This window comes from Chiloscyllium punctatum, chromosome 9 (assembly GCF_047496795.1).
Source record: "Chiloscyllium punctatum isolate Juve2018m chromosome 9, sChiPun1.3, whole genome shotgun sequence".
Lineage (NCBI taxonomy): Eukaryota > Metazoa > Chordata > Chondrichthyes > Orectolobiformes > Hemiscylliidae > Chiloscyllium > Chiloscyllium punctatum.
Genome location: NC_092747.1, coordinates 79412006 through 79429389, shown reverse-complemented (window position 1 = coordinate 79429389; position 17384 = coordinate 79412006). Strand labels below are relative to the sequence as shown.

Here is a 17384-nt window from a genome sequence, read left to right as displayed (position 1 = left end):
CAACTTACTCTGTTTGTTCCTTATGGGGCCAACTCCACCCTTCACTAATCTTTTTATATTAATATGCTTGAAGAATACAATAGTATTTGTTTTAGTACAGCCTGCCATCCTTTCCTAATGCTTCCTCTTAGCCTTCCTTATACCAAGTTCAGCCTGTGTCCTACATCTGAAATACTCTTCCTAATTTCTATTCCTAGTATTCTAGTATGTATCAAATGCCTTCTTTTTCTTCCTTATCTTCTCATAAATATTCTTAATCATCCAAGGTACTCCAGCTTTGGATACCCTGTATTTATTTCTCATGGTTATGTACATAGCTTACATCCTATTCATCTCTCAGGATATCTGCATCATTTCTATCCTTTGTGAAGACAGAGAAAAAATACTCAGTAAGAAACCTGCCCCCATCTTCTGCATCCACGTTCAACTTACCATGGACAACTCTGACAGGCCCAACTCTTTCTTCAATCGCTAATAAAAGCAAACATCTGCAGGTGCTAGAAGTCTGAAACAAAACAAAAAGTTCTAGAAAAACTCAACAGGTCAGGCAACATCTGTGGAGAGAAAAGCAGAGTTAACATTTTGAGTCCTGTGACCCTTCTTCAGAACTGAAAATAGTTGGGAAAGGGTGTTATTCATGTTGGGGGGAGTGAATAAAGTATATTGAGCTGAAGAGTGAAAAAAAAGGATAGATTAACAAGGAGATGGCTGATAATAACCAAAGAAGAGCTAAATACTCGGTAGGGTGCTAATGAGAAGAGTAAATCATTGAAATGAATTGGCAATGCTTGGAGCAACCCATATAATTAGGTCCTGGTGTGGTGGGGGGAACAAATTCAGAGGAGGGTTTTCACATTCTGAATTTGTTCATTTGGTGTTGAGTCCTGAAATCGGTAAGGTACCTAGGTAGAAAATGATGTGTTGTTGCTGCAGCTTGTATTCAACCTCACTGGAGCAGTGCAGCAGGCCTGAGACAGAAATGATGGTGTGGGAATATGATGGGGTGTTGAAGTGGCTAGCAACTTGGGGTCATTTTTATAGACTGCAAAGCAGTAACCCAGTCTGTGTTTGTGTCTCAGTGTAAAGGAGACAACATTGTGAGTGGCAAATACAGTAAACTGGATTGAGTGCAGTACATCTAAATTGTTGCTTAACCTACTTCACCTTGGATAGCAAAGAGGAAGGAGATAAACAGACAAGTACTACACCTTCTGTGATTACACAGGAGCCTGCCATGGGGTTGTGGGGAGGTGTTGGTAGTGGAGGAGGCATGAACCAAGGTGACCCAGAGGATATCATGGCATCATAGAATCCCTACAGAAATGGTCCTGGCAGAATACTGACAAGGAAGGAGAGGGGAATGAGTGTCTGGTTGTGGCATCACACTGGAGGTGGCAGAAATCTGCTTATAATGGTTTGGATATGGAGGCTGGTGAAGCCCTTTTGGCATTATGGGTGGGAAAAAAAGGGGTGAGGATAGAAATGAGGGCAGAGAGTCAGTCATGGCTGAGGGTTTTGTCAACCATCATTATGGACCAGACCCCTCAAGATATATTAAGAAGGTAGCCGAGACCCTGACCACTCTTAATGTTGCCAGGGTTGGAAGGTTTGAGCTATAGGGAGAGGCTGAATAGACTGGGGCTGTTCTCCCTGGATCGTCGGAGGCTGAGCGGTGACCTTACAGAAGTTCATTAAATCATGAGGGGCATGGATAGGATAAATAGACAAGATCTTTTCCCTCAGGTGAGGGGAGTCCAGAAGTAAAGGGCATAAGTTTAAGGTGAGAGGGGAAAGATTTAAAAGGGACCTGAGTGTCAACATTTTCACGCAAAAGGTGAGTGTGTGTATGGAATGAGCTGCAGGAGAAAGTAGTAGAAGCTGGTACAATTGCAACATTTAAAAGACATTTGGATGGGTATATGAATAGGAAGGGTTTAGAGGAATGTGAGCCAAGTGCTGGCAAATGGGACTAGATTATTGGTCAGAATATTGATTACAAGAGTTGGGAGGTCATGTTGCGATTGTACAGGACACTGGTTAGGCCACTGTTGGAATATTGTGTGCAATTCTGTTCTCCTTCCTATCAGAAAGATGTTGTGAAACTTGAAACGGTTCAGAAAAGATTTGCAAGGATGTTGCCAGGCTTGGTGGATTTGAGCTATAGGGAGAGGCTGAACAGGCTGGGGCTGTTTTCCCTGGAGCATCGGAGGCTGAGGGGTGATTGCACGTTCTCTTGTTGGGCTTGTAACATGCTTGCTAAAAAATGTTTGAGTGCACTTCAAGAATTTTGAGCCCTTTATACCTCTCACACTGTCTGTATTCCAGTTAATATTTGAATAGTTGAAGTTTCCAACTATTATTGCTGAACTCAGAAATAGGCCTATATGTTTGCTCCCCTAACTCTCTTTCACAATCTGGGGTTCTATAGTGTACACCTGACAATGAGGTTGCCTCTTCTTTGTTTCTGAGTTCAATCCATATCATTTGATGCCTTAGTATGTTGTACTCCCTCACAGTTGTGTTTGAGTTTTTAATCAATAATGCTACACTGTCACCATTTTTAAATCCCATTCAATGGGAGTAATGGGAACAGGAGCAGTTGAGAAAAAGATGGATTTAGAATCTGTCTTTCCAATGGTAATCTTGTAGGATTAGTCATTGGGGACTTCCGAGTTAGGGGGACTGATAGGACGTTCTGTGGGAAGGAGAGAGACTCACAGTTGGTGTGTTGCCTCCCAGGTGCTCAGGCTTGTAATGTCTCAGATTGTGTTGTCGAGATCCTTGAGGGGGAGGGGAGCAGCCCCAACTCGTGGTCCACATAGTTAGTAACAACATAGGCAGGAAAAGGCAGGGGTTTCACAGCAGAAATTCAGGGAGCTCGGGTGAAAGTTGAGTTGAGAACAAACAGTTTTGTTATCGCTGGTTTGTTGCCCATGCTAGCAAGGCGAGGAATAAGGAGAGAGAGGACTTGAACATGTGGCTATAGGGATGGTGCAGGAGGGAGGCTTTTGGATACCTGGATAATTGGGGCTCATTTTGGGATAGGTGGAACTGTATAAACTGGATGGTCTACACCTAAACTAGAGGGGTACCAACATCCTGGGGGGGATAGTTGCTGATGCTCTTCAGGAGGGTTTAAACTAATTCAGCAGGTGGATGGGAACTTAAATTGTAGTTCCAGGGTCCAGGAGGTTAAGAGTAGTGAGGTCAGAAATGAGGTTTCAAGGTCACAAGAGTTCACCAGCAAGCAGGAGGTTGGTTTGAAGTGTGTCAACCTCAATGGCAGAAGCATCCAGAATAAGGTGGGTGAACTTGCAGCATGGCTTGCTCCCTAGGACTTCGATGTTGCGGCCATTTTGGAGACATGGATAGAGCAGCAAAACGAATGGTTGTTGCAGTTTCCGGGATAGAGATGTTTCAGTAAGAACAGAGATGGTATAAGAGGAGGAGGTGTGGCATTGTTAGTCAAGGACAGTATTACAGTGGCAGAAAGGACATTTGAGGAATCGTCCACTGAGGTAGTATGGACTGAGTTTAGATACAGGAAAGGAGAGGTCAACCTGTTGGGAATTTTCTATAGGCCTCCCAATACTTCCAGAGATGTATAGGAAAGGATAGCAAAGATAATTCTGGATATGAACGAGAGTAACAGGGTAGTTCATAGAGTCAAAGAGTCATAGAGATGTAGAACATGGAAACAGACCCTTTGGTCCAAACCGTCCGTGCCAACCAGATATCCCAACCCAATCTTGTCCCACCTGCCACACCCGGCCCATATGTGGATAGAGCTGCGAAATACTAAGGGTAAAAAGACCCTCCTTGGTCGTCATCTACAGGCCTCCAAACAGTTGTCTGGATGTCGGATGTAAGTTGAATCAGGAGCTGAAATTGGCCTGTCGCAAAAATGTTACTACAGTTGTTATGGGGGATTTAACATGCAGGTAGACTGGGAGAATCAGGATGGTATTGGACCTCAAGAAAGAGACTTTGTGGAGTGCTTCAGAGATGGATTCTTAGAGCAGCTGGTGCTGGAGCCGACCAGGGAGAAGGCAATTCTGGATCTGGTATTGTGCAACGAACCAGAATTGGTCAAAGACCTCGAAGTGAAGGAGCCATTGGGAAGTAGTGACCATAATACATTAAGCTTCAATCTGCAATTTGAGAGGGAGAGGGTACAGTCAGAAGTGACAGTACTTCTGTTGAATAAAGGGAACTATGGAGCTATGAGGGAGGATCTGGCCAAAGTTCAATGGTGCAATACCTTAGCAGGGAGGACAGTGGAGGAACAATGGTGGATATTTCTTTGTATAATGCAGAAGTTGGAAGATCAGTTCATTCCTAAAAGGAAGAAAGATCCCAGGAGGAGGCATGGGTGGCCGTGGCTGACGAGGGAAGTTAAGAAACATATAAAGTTAAAAGAGAAAAAGTATAACATAGCAAAGATAAGTGGGAAAACTAAGGACTGGGAAGCTTTTAAAGAGCAACAGAGGATTACTAAGAAGGAAATACGCAGAGGAAAAATGAGGTACGAAGGTAAACTGGCCAATAATATAAAGGAGGATAGTAAAAGCTTTTTTAGGTATGTACAAAGCAAAAAAATGGTTAGGACTAAAATTGGGCCCTTGAAGACAGAAACAGGGGAATATATTACGGGGAACAAAGAAATGGCAGAAGAATTAAATGGGTACTTCAGATCTGTGTTCACTGGGGAAGACACAAGCAATCTCCCTGAGATAACAGTGGCTGAAGGACCTGAATTTACGGGAATTTATATTTGCCAGGATTTGGTGTTGGAGAGACTGTTAGGTCTGAAGGTTGATAAGTCCCCAGGGCCTGATGGTCCCCAGGGCCTGTGGGCGGCACGGTGGCACAGTGGTTAGCACTGCTGCCTCACAGCGCCTGAGACCCGGGTTCAATTCCCGCCTCAGGCGACTGACTGTGTGAAGTTTGCACGTTCTCCCCGTGTCTGCGTGGGTTTCCTCCGGGTGCTCCGGTTTCCTCCCACAGTCCAAAGATGTGCAGGCCAGGTGAATTGGCCATGCTAAATTGCCCATAGTGTTAGGTAAGGGGTAAATGTAGATGTAGGGGTATCGGTGGGTTACGCTTCGGCGGGGCGGTGTGGACTTGTTGGGCCGAAGGGCCTGTTTCCACACTGTAAGTAATCTAATCTAATCTAATCTAATCCCAGGGTACTGAAGGAGGTGGCTCGGGAAATCGTGGATGCGTTGGTGATTATTTTCCAGAGTTCGATAGATTCGGGGTCGGTTCCTGAGGATTGGAGGGTGGTTAATGTTATACCACTTTTTAAGAAAGGTGGGAGAGAGAAAGCAGGAAATTATAGACCAGTTAGTCTGACCTCAGTGGTGGGAAAGATGCTGGAGTCTATTATAAAGGATGAAATTACGACACATCTGGATAGTAGTAACAGGATAGGACAGAGTCAGCATGGATTTATGAAGGGGAAATCATGCTTGACTAACCTTCTGGAATTCTTTGAGGATGTAACTATGAAGATGGACGAGGGAGATGCAGTAGATGTAGTGTACCTGGACTTTCAGAAAGCTTTTGATAAAGTCGCACACAGGAGGTTAGTGAGTAAAATTAGGGCACCTGGTATTGGGGGCAAAGTACTAGATTGGATTGAAAATTGGTTGGCTGATAGGAAACAAAGTGTAGTGATAAACGGCTCCATTTCGGAATGGCAGGCAGTGACCAGTGGGGTACCGCAGGGATCCATGCTGGGACCGCAGCTTTTTACAATATATGTTAATGATATAGAATGGTATCAGCAAATTTGCTGATGATACAAAGCTGGGTGGCAGGGTGAAATGTGATGAGGATGTTAGGAGATTACAGGGTGACCTGGACAAGTTAGGTGAGTGGGCAGATGCATGGCAGATGCAGTTTAATGTGGATAAATGTATGGTTATCCACTTTGGTGGCAAGAACAGGAAGGCAGATTACTACCTAAATGGAATCAATTTAGGTAAAGGGGCAGTACAAAGAGATCTGGGTGTTCTTGTACACCAGTCAATGAAGGCAAGCATGCAGGTACAGCAGGTAGTGAAGAAGGCTAATAGCATGCTGGCCTTCATAACAAGAGGAATTGAGTATAGAGTCATAGAGTCATGGAGATGCACAGCATGGAAACAGACCCTTCGGTCCAACTCATTCACGCTGACCAGATATCCCAACCCAATCTAGTCCCACCTTCCAGCACCCGGCCCATATCCCTCCAAACCCTTCCTTTTCATATACCCATCCAAATGCCTCTTAAATGTTGCAATTGTACCAGCCTCCACCACATCCTCTGGCAGCTTATTCCATACGCGTGTGAGTATAGAAGCAAAGAGGTGCTTCTGCAGCTGTACAGGGCCCTGATGAGACCACACCTGGAGTACTGTGTGCAGTTCTGGTCTCCAAATTTGAGGAAAGACATTCTGGCTATTGAGGAAGTGCAGCGTAGGTTCACAAGGTCAATTCCTGGAATGGCGGGACTACCTTACACTGAAAGACTGGAGCGACTGGGCTTGTATACCCTTGAGTTTAGAAGACTGAGAGGGGATCTGATTGAGACATATAAGATTATGAAAGGATTGGACACTCTGGCAGCAGGAAACATGTTTCTGCTGATGGGGGAGTGCCGAACCAGAGGACACAGCTTAAAAATACGGGGTAGACCATTTAGGACAGAGATGAGGAGAAACTTCTTCACCCAGAGAGTGGTGGCTGTGTGGAATGCTCTGCCCCAGAGGGCAGTGGAGGCCCAGTCTCTGGATTCATTTAAGAAAGAATTGGATAGATCTCTCAAAGATAGTGGAATCAAGGGTTATGGAGATAAGGCAGGAAGAGGATACTGATTAGGAATGATCAGCCATGATCATATTGAATGGCGGTGCAGGCTCGAAGGGCTGAATGGCCTACTCCTGCACCTATTGTCTATTGTCAAACCCATCCTATTCATATACCCATCCAAATGCCTCTTAAATGTTGCAATCATACCAGCCTCCACCACTTCCTCTGGCAGCTCAGTCCATACACGTACCACCCTCTGTGTGGAAAAGTTGCCCCATAGGTCACTTTTATATCTTTCCCCTCTCACCTTAAACCTATGCCCTCTTTTCTGGACACGCTAACCCCAGGGAAAAGACTTTGCCTTTTTACCCTATCCATGCCCCTCATAATTTTGTAAACCTCTATAAGGTCACCCCTTAAACTCCGACGCTCCAGGGAAAACAGCCCCAGCCTGTTCAGCCTCTCCCTACAGCACTCCTTGTAAATCTTTTCTGAACCCTTTCAAGTTTCACAACATCCTTCTGAGAGGAAGAAGACCAGAATTGCACGCAATATTCCAACAGTGGCCTAACCAATGTCCTGTACAGCCGCAACATGACCTCCCAACTCCTGTACTCAATACTCTGACCAATAAACGGAAGCATATCAAGCGTCGCCTTCACTATCCTATCTACCTGCGACTCCACTTTCAAGGAGCTAAGAACCTGCACTCCAAGATCCCTTTGTTCAGCAACACTTCCTAGGAGCTTACCATTAAGTGTATAAGTCCTGCTAAAATCTGCTTTCCCAAAATGCAGCACCTCACATTTATCTGAATTAAACTCCATCTGCCATTTCTCAGCCCCTTGGCTCATCTGGTCAAGATCCTGTTGTAATCTGAGGTAACCATCTTTGCTTTCCAATACATTTCCAATTTTCGTGTCATCTGCAAACTTACTAACTGTACCTCTTATGCTTGCATCCAAATCATTTATTTAAATGACAAAAAGTAGAGGACCTTGCGGCACTCCACTGGTCACAGGCCTCCAGTCTGAAAAACAATCCTCCACCACCACCCTCTGTCTTCTACCTTTGAGCCAGTTCTGTATCCAAATGGCTAGTTCTCCCTGTATTACGTGAGATCTAACCTTGCTAACCAGTCTCCCATGGGGAACCTTGTCGAACGCCTTACTGAAGTCCATATAGATCACATCTACTGCTCTGCCCTCATCAATCCTCTTTGTTACTTCCTCAAAAAACTCAATCAAGTTTGAGAGACATGATTTCCCACACACAAAGCCATGTTGACTATCCCTAATCAGTCCTTGCCTTTCCAAATACATGTACATCCTGTCGCTCAGGATTCCCTCCAACAAATTGCCCACCACTGAGGTCAGGCTCACTGGTCTATAGTTCCCTGGCTTGTCCTTACCACCCTTCTTAAACAGTGGCATCACATTAGCCAACCTCCAGTCTTCCGGCACCACCTGTGACTGTCAATGATACAAATATCTCAGCAAGAGGCCCAGCAATCACTTCTCTCACTTCCCACGGAGTTCTCGAGTACACCTAGAACTGTCATCTGCAAGGTGTTAGAAAGGATTCTGAGGGATAGGATTCATGACCATTTGGAAGAGCATGGCTTGATTAAATGCAGTCAACATGGCTTTGTGAGGGGCAGGTCATGCCTCACAAACCTTATCGAGTTCTTTGAGGATGTGACTAGAAACATTGAGGAGGGTCGAGCTGTGGATGTGGTGTATATGGACTTCAGCAAGGCATTTGATAAGGTTCCCCATGGTAGGCTCATTCAGAAGGTCAGGAGGAATGGGATTCAGGGGAACAAAGCTGTCTGGATACAGAATTGGCTGGTCAACAGAAGACAGCGAGTGGTAGTAGAAGGAAAATATTCTGCCTGGAAGTCAGTGGTGAGTGGTGTTCCACAGGGCTCTGTCCTTGGGCCTCTGTTGTTTGTAATTTTTATTAATGACTTGGATGAGGAGATTGAAGGATGGGTCAGCAAGTTTGCAGACGACACAAAGGTTGGAGGTGTCGTTGACAGTATAGAGGGCTGTTGTAGGCTGCAGCAGGACATTGACAGGGTGCAGAGATGGGCTGAGAGGTGGCAGATGGAGTTCAACCTGGATAAATGCGAGGTGATGCATTTTGGAAGGTCGAATTTGAAAGCTGAGTACAGGATTAAGGATAGGATTCTTGGCAGTGTGGAGAAACAGAGGGATCTTGGGGTGCAGGTACATAGATCCCTTAAAATGGCCACCCAAGTGGACAGGGTTGTTAAGAAAGCATATGGTGTTTTAGCTTTCATTAACAGGGGGATTGAATTTAAGAGTCGTGAGATCTTGTTGCAGCTCTATAAAACTTTGGTAAGACCACACTTGGAATACTGTGTCCAATTCTGATCGCCCTGTTATAAGAAAGATGTGGATGCTTTGGAGAGGGTTCAGAGGAGGTTTACCAGGATGCTGCCTGGACTGGAGGGCTTATCTTATGAGGAGAGGTTGACTTGTTTCATTGGAGAAAAGGAGGAGAAGAGGGGACCTAATTGAGGTATACAAGATAATGAGAGGCATAGGTAGAGTCGATAGCCAGAGACTATTTCCCAGGGCAGAAATGGCTAACATGAGGGGTCATAGTTTTAAGCTGGTTGGAGGAAAGTATAGAGGGGATGTCAGAGACGGGTTCTTTAGACAGAGAGTTGTGAGAGCATAGAATGCGTTGCCAGCAGCAGTTGTGGAGGCAGCGTCATTGGGGACATTTAAGAGACTCCTGGACATGCATCTGGTCACAGAAATTTGAGGGTGCATACATGAGGATCAGTGGTCGGCACAACATTGTGGGCTGAAGGGCCTGTTCTGTGCTGTACTGTTCTATGTTCTCTATGTTCTATGTACCTGATCAAGTCCTGGGGATTTATCCACCTTTACCCTTTTCAAGATATCTAGCACTTGCTCCTCTATAATATGGACATTCTGCAAGATGTCACTATCTATTTCCCTACAGTCTCTATCTTCCATATTCTTTTCCACTATAAATACTGATGCAAAATACTCATTTAGTATCTCCCCCATTTTCTGCAGCTCCACACAAAGGCCGCCTTGCTGATCCTTGAGGGATCTCCCTAGTTGTTATTGGGTCTTTAACATTTCAAATATTGACTGGAAATACTATAGTTGAGTACTTTAGATGGGTCAGTTTTTGTCCATTGTGCGCAGGAGGATTTTCTGACAGTGTGTAGACAAGCCAACAAGGGGCAAGGCCACGTTAGTTTTGGTACTGGGTAATGAACCTGGCCAGGTGTTAGATTTGGAAGTAGGTGACTCGTTAGTGATACTGATCACAATTTAGTTATGTTTACTTTAATGTTGGAAAGGGATACCACAGGGCCAGAGTTATTGCTGGGGGAAAGGCAATTGTGATGTGACTAGGCAAGATTTAGGATGCATAGGATGGGGAAGGAAACTGGAGGAATGGGCACAATTGAAATGTGGAGCTTATTCAAAGAATAACTACTGTGTGTCTTTGCTAAATATGTACCTATCAGGCAGGGTGGAAGTAGTGGAGTGAGGGACCTGTGGTTTACTGAAGAAGTTGAATCTCTTGTCAAGGAAGACGAAGGCTTCTATTAGGATGAGATGTGAAGACTCAGTTCAGGCGCTTGAGAGTTACAAGTTAGCCAGGAAAGACTTAAAGAGAGCTAAGAACTGCTAGGAGAGGACATGAGAAGACGTTGGCAGATAGGATCAAGGAAAACCCTAAAGCTTTCTATAGGTATATCAGGAATAATAAAATGACTAGAGAAAGATTAGGGCCAATCAAGGACAGTTATTGGAAGTTGTGTGTGGAGTCCAAGAAGAGGGGAAGTGCTAAATGAATATTTTTTGTCAGTATTCACACGAGAAAAAGAAAATGTTGTTGAGGAGAATATTGAGGTACAAGCTATTAGACTATACAGGATTGAGGTACATAAGGTGGAAGTGTGAGCAATTCTGGAAAGTGTGAATATAGATAAGTGCCCTGAGACCAATGGGATTTATCCTAGGATTCTCTGGGAAGCTAGGGAGGAGATTGCAGAGCTTTTGGCTTTGATTTTTATGTCGTCATTATCTACAGGAATAGTGCCAGCAGACAGGAGGATAGCAAATAGAGACAGCCCTGGTAATTGTAGACCAGTGAGCCCTAATTCAGTTGTGAGTTAAGTGTTGGAAAAGGTTCTAAGAGTTGGATTTATAATCATCTGGAGCGGAAGAAGTTGATAAGGGATAGTCAACATGGTTTTGTGAAGGGTAGGTTGTGCTTCACAAACCTTATTGAGTTCTTTGAGATGGTGACCAAACAGGTGGATTTCAGTAAGGTGTTTGGTCAGGTTCCCCATAGTAGGCTATTGCATAAAATACGAAGGCATAGGATTGAGGGTGACTTCACGATTTGGATCAGAAATTGGCTAGCTGAAAGAAGACGTACAGTGATGGCTGATAGGAAAAATTCAACCTGGAGTTCAGTTATTTTTGGTGTACTGCATGGATCTGTATTGGGTCCCCTGTTGTTTGTCATTTTTATGAATGAGCTAGATGAGGGCGTAGAAGGATGGGATAGTAAAGTTGCGGATGACATTAAATTTGGTGGAGTGTGGTTAGTGTGAAGGATGTTGCAGTTAGCAGAGAGACATAGATAAGTTGCAGAGCTGGACTGAGAGGTGGCAAATGGAGTTTAATATGGAAAAGTGTGAGCTGATGCACTTTGGAAAGAACAACAAGAATAAAGAGTACTGGGCTAATAGTAAGATTGTTAGTAGTGTAGATGAGCAGAGAGACCTCTGTATCCATGTACATAGATCCCTGAAAGTTGCCACCCAGGTTGATAGAGTTGTTAAGAAGGCAGGCGGTGTGTGAGCTTTTGTTGGTAGAGGGATTGAGTTTCAGAGCCACAAGGTCGTGCTGCAGCTGTACAAAACTCTGGTGCGGCCACACTTAGGGTATTGTATACAGTTCTGCTCACCACACTGTAGGAAGGATGTGGAAGCTTTGGAAAGGGTTCAGAGGAGATTTACGAGGATATTACCTGGTATGGAGGGAAGGTCTAATGAGGGAAGGCAGATAGACTTGAGACTGTTTTCATTACAGAGAAGAAGGTTGAGAGGTGACTTAATTGAGATATGTAAGATAATCAGAGGGTTCGATAGGGTGGACAGGGAGACCCTTTTTCCTTAGATGGAGATGGCTAGCATGAGGGAACATAGCTTTAAATTGATAGATAAAGGACAGATGTCAGAGGTAGGTAAGTTCTTTACTCAGAGATAAACATGTGGATGAAAATGGAATAGTGTAAGATAGACATGTTTCAGATTGGTTTCACAGGTTGGCGCAACATCGAAGGCCGAAGGGCCTGTACTGCACTGTAATGTTCTATGTTCTATGGATGGGGTTGAACCTGGAGAAGGGAAATTTTTAGGCTGCTCAGTTGTGCAGAACTTAAGTATTGCTGAGTAAAAAGACATTGATTCATAGAATCATAGAGAGGTACAGCATGGAAACAGATCTTTCAGTCCAACCCGTCCATGCCGACCAGATATCCCAACCCAATCTAGTCCCACCCGTCAGTACCTGGCCCATATCCCTCCAAACCCTTCCTGTTCATATACCCATCCAAATGCCTTTTAAATGTTGCAATTATACTAGCCTCCACTACTTCCTCTAGCAGCTCATTCTATACACATACCACCCTCTGTGTATAAAAGATACCCCTTAGGTCTCTTTTCTATCTTTTCCCTCTCACCCAAAACCTATGCCCTCAAGTTCTGGACTCCACCACCCTAGGGAAATGACTTTGTCTATTTATCCTATCCATTCCCCTCTATTTTATAAACCTCTATAAGGTCACCCCTCAGCCTCAGACACTCCAGGGAAAAGTTGGCAAAACGTTTTGTCTTGGACCCATCACAAGAATACAAAATCACAAAGGGAATAACAACTTATACTTTGTATCAAGAGGTAGCTGAAACCCTTTGTCCCCAGCAATGCTGAAATTGGGGCTAGTGGAGTGAGTCAGCAATTGGTTTTGCATACTTCCCACCACTTTTTGCAATGCTTCTCTCTGGTCTCGTTCAAGTGATGAAAGTAGGTCAAGGGTAGCAGGACACTATGAAATAAGATCCTCTACAGGCAATTTTTACCTTCTGCTTAGCTGGGATTGTAACAGAAGCTGTCTCAAGTTAAAATGTCAAACCTTAAATAAACGCAAGACACAACTTCTGATAATTTGATTCATGTTGGATATTTCTCGTTCACTGAGGATAGAAGCTACTGTCCATTGTGAAAGCTGAGATTTGGGGAAGGAATTGTGCAGTCCTTTAATTTGATAAGTGTTGATTGAAAAAATGTACTGCAAATACTTCTAATCTAATTTGCTGAGCTTGTATATAGCCTCTTCCTGTTTTAGTCCTAATTGTTTCTTTTTTAACTGAGAGCAGTTGTTATCCAGGACATGGTGTCAAAGAAGCCTCAACCCTTGAACATGTATAACAAATTTGAGATTAGCAAAGGGGTGAACCAGGTGCAGTAGCCTTGTCAGTAAGAAACAAAATAGAGTGAATAACAATAAATTATATAGCGTTGGACAGCGTAGAATCTGTGTTGGTAGAGTTGAGGAACTGCCACAGAGAAAAGACCATGATGGAAGTTATGGGAGACCATGATAGGTCTCTTAGCAATCGTCAGGATGTGAGGAAGAAAATAAATCAGAAGGTAGAAAAGGCATGTAAGAAATTAAGTAATCATGGGAGGGGCGGCTTCAGAATGTAGGTGGATTTGGAAAATCAGGTTGGTAGCGGATCGCAAGAAAAGGAATTTGTGGAATTTCTATGAGATGCATATTTGAAACAGCTTGTGGTAGACCCTAATAGGGATCAGGTAATTCTGGATTGGGTGAAGTATAAGGAGGCAGACTTGATTAGGGAGGTGAAGATGAAGGGGGCAATTACCATAATTTGACAGAATTCAACCTGCAGTTTGAAAGGGAAAAATTTAAATCCGATACAATGAATTGCCATTGAGTGAAAGTAATTACAAACATATGAGGGAGGAGGTGACCGGAGTTGTTTGGAAGGGAAGCCCAGCAGTGAGGTCAGTGGAACAGCAATGGCACAAGTATCTGGGAGGCACAGCAGAAATTCATTCAAAGTAGGAAGAAGATACATATTAAGGGGAGGATGAGGCAACCATGGCTGACAAGGGAAGTCAGGCACTGTATAAAAGCAAAATAAATAAATGTACAATGTGGAAAAGCTGATTACAAAGCCTTTAAAAAACTAACCAAGGACAACTAAATAAAAGGGGAGAAAAGATGAGAGTAAGCAAGCTAGCTAGTAATATGAAAGAAGATTCTCCATGGGAGACTGGTTCACAAGGTCAGATCTCATGGAATACAGGGAGAACTAGCCATTTGGATACAAAACTGGCTCAAAGGTAGAAGACAGAGAGTGGTGGTGCAGGGTTGTTTTTCAGACTGGAGGCCTGTGACCAGTGGAGTGGCACAAGGATCGGTGCTGGGTCACTACTTTGCATCATTTATATAAATGATTTGGATGTGAGCATAAGAGATATAGTTAGTAAGTTTGCAGATGACACCAAAGTTGGAGGTATTGTGGACAGCGAAGAGGGTTACCTCAGATTACAACGGGATCTTGATCAGATGGGCTAATGGGCTGAGAAGTGGCAGATGGAGTTTAATTCAGAGAAATGCGAGGTGCTGCATTTTGGGAAAGCAAATCTTAGCAGGACTTATACACTTAATGGTAAAGTCTTAGGGAGTGTTGCTGAGCAAAGAGTCCTTGGAGTGCAGGTTCATACTTCCTTAATAGTGGAGTCGCAGGTAGATAGGATAGTGAAGAAGGTGTTTGGTATGCTTTCCTTTATTGGTCACAGTATTGAGTACAGGAGTTGCAGCTGTATAGGACTTTGGTTAGGCTGCTTTTGGAATATTGCATGCAATTCTGTTCTCCTTCCTATCGGAAAGCTGCTGTGTAACTTGAAAGGATTCAGAAAAGATTTACAAGGATGTTGCCAGGGTTGCAGGATTTGTGCAATAGATAGAATTTGAACAGGCTGGGGCTGTTTTCCCTGGAGCGTCAGAAGCTGAGTGGTGACCTTCTAGAGATTTATAAAATCATGAGGGGCATGGATAGGATAAATAGACAAAAGTCCCTTCTCTGGGGTCGGGGAGTCCAGAACTAGAGGGCATAGGTTTAGGGTAAGAGGGTAAAGATATAAAAGAGACCTAAGGGACAACCCTTTCACGCAGAGGATGGTACGTGTATGGAATGAGCTGCCAGAGGAAGTGGTGGAGGCTGGTATAATTGCAACATTTAAGAGGCATTTGGATGGGTATATGAATAGGAAGGGTTTGGATGGATATGGGCTAGGTGCTGACAGATTGGACTAGATTGGGTTGGGATTATCTGGTCGGCATGGACAAGTTGGACCGAAGGGTCTGTTTCTGTGGTGTACATCTCTATGACTCTTTAAGATTACAAGAGTTTCTTTTAAAGATATCTGAAAAGTAAGAGAGAGGCAAGAGTGAACCTATTCCACCGGAAAATGAGGCTGGAGCAGAGAGTAGGGAACAAAGACATGGCAGAGGAATTGAATAAGTATTTTGCATCAGTTTTACATCAACGACACACCAGAACTTTACGGTAGTCAGGAGGCAGAGTGAGTACAGTGTCCATCACTAAGGAAGAGGTTCAGGAGAAACTAAGAAGTCTGACAGTAGATAATACAACCAGACAGGATGGACTATAACCTGGAATTCAGAAGGACATAGCTGAGGAGATTGTAGAGGCATTGATGGTAATCTTTCAGGAATCAGTGGAGTCAGGGAGAGTCCCAGAGGACTGGAAAGCAGCTAATTATAAATCCCCTATTTAAGAAGGGAAGGAGGCAGAAGGCAGGAAAATATAGGGCGGTTAGCCTGACCTCAGTAAGATTTAAAAGTCCATTGTTAAGGGTGAGATTGCAGAGTATTTGGAAGTGAATGGTAGTGTAGGGTGAAGTCAGCATGGTTTTGGCAAGGGGAGGTCTTGCCTGACAGATCTTGTAGAATTCTTTGCGGAGGCAAGAAGCAAGTTAGACCATGGAGAGCCAGTAGATGTGACGTATTTGGATTTCCAGAAGATCTTTAACAAGGTGCTGCATAGGAGACTGCTAAATATGAAAAGTGTCCATGATGTTATGGGCGAGCTACTGGCATGGAAAGAGGATTTGCTGACTGGCAGAAGGCAGAGAGCCGAGATAAATGTTTGGCAGCTGATGACTATTGGAGTTCCATAGGAATCAGTGTTCGGGTTACACTATTCATGTTATCCATTAATGATCTGGACAAAGAAACTGAGAGCATTGTTGGTAAGTTTGCAGATGACACTTGAAGGTGGAGGGACAGATATTATTTCAGAAGTGAGAAAGCTGCAAATGGACTTAGCCTGGCTAGGAGAATGGGCAAAGAAGTAGCAAATGATCTACAATGTGGGAAAGTATAAGGTTATGCACTTTGGTAGGAAGAAGAGAAGTGTAGACTATTTTCTAAATGGAGAATGGCTTCAGAAATCTCAAGCACGACGTGACTTAGAAGTCCTAATTCAGGATTCTGTTAAGGTTAAAATGCTCAAGTTCAGTTGACAGTTAGGAAGACAAATGTATTATTTGCATTCATTTCAACACGGCTAGAAAACAAGAGCAGAGATGAACTGCTGAGGCTATACAAGCCTCTGGTCAGACTGCATGATGAACAGTTTTTGAGCCCCGTTCTAAGGAAAGGTATTGGAGGCGTCTAGAGAAGAATGATCCCAGGGACAAGGCACTTATCATGTGAGGTTTATACTCGGGAGTTTATAAAGATGAGGGGGGAATCTCATTGAAACTTCCAGGATATTGATAGACCTGGGTAGGGTGGACATGGCGATGATGTTTCCACAAGTAGGAAAGCCTGCGATTCGAGGGACACAACCTCGGTGAAGGGAGGAACCTTCAGAAATCGAAAGGTAGAGCAGACTCAATGAGTTAAATGGCCTAGTTTTGCACCTGTATCTTCTGGTCTTTGCAATGTCATTGAATTAGATGGATATTTATGAAATAGCTGAACTCTAAATTGCCTGTGGTTCAAAAACTATTTCTTAACATGGTGAAAATTCTCAAAACTCTCCTAACACAAGTATTGGAAACCTTGATGTTCAGTGAGCCAATGTAAACAATATTCTATTGCATTTCAAATACAAATTTTCAGAAAGACAAAATGTAAACTGCACAGCAAGCATTATTTAACTTTCTTTAAAATTATGTAATCATTCTTTTAATACTGTGATGATCTATTGTATGATTCACTTCATAGGTGCAGCTGAAGGAGGTGATCGAAGAATTGCCAAATAAGATGATGACAGAACTTGCCGAAGCTGGTTCCAATTTCAGCGTTGGACAAAGGCAACTTGTGTGTCTTGCCAGGGCAGTTCTTAGAAAATGTAAAATACTTATCATCGATGAAGCAACAGCAAATGTGGATCCTCGGTAATGACCTGTTCTCAAAGTGCAATGATTTGCTAAAAG

The 17384-nt window shown here is 43.6% G+C and overlaps 1 protein-coding gene across 5 annotated transcripts in view; it reads left to right on the top strand.

Moving 5' to 3' along the window:
* The window catches only part of abcc4 (ATP binding cassette subfamily C member 4 (PEL blood group)), a 471758-nt gene that overhangs the window by 351944 nt on the left and 102430 nt on the right, over nucleotides 1–17384 (top strand). For all 5 annotated transcript variants that reach the window (XM_072577875.1, XM_072577874.1, XM_072577873.1 and 2 more), the window contains one exon: nucleotides 17173–17345. In XM_072577875.1, the coding sequence (XP_072433976.1) occupies nucleotides 17173–17345 (173 nt within the window). The remainder of the gene's footprint in view (nucleotides 1–17172; nucleotides 17346–17384) is intronic.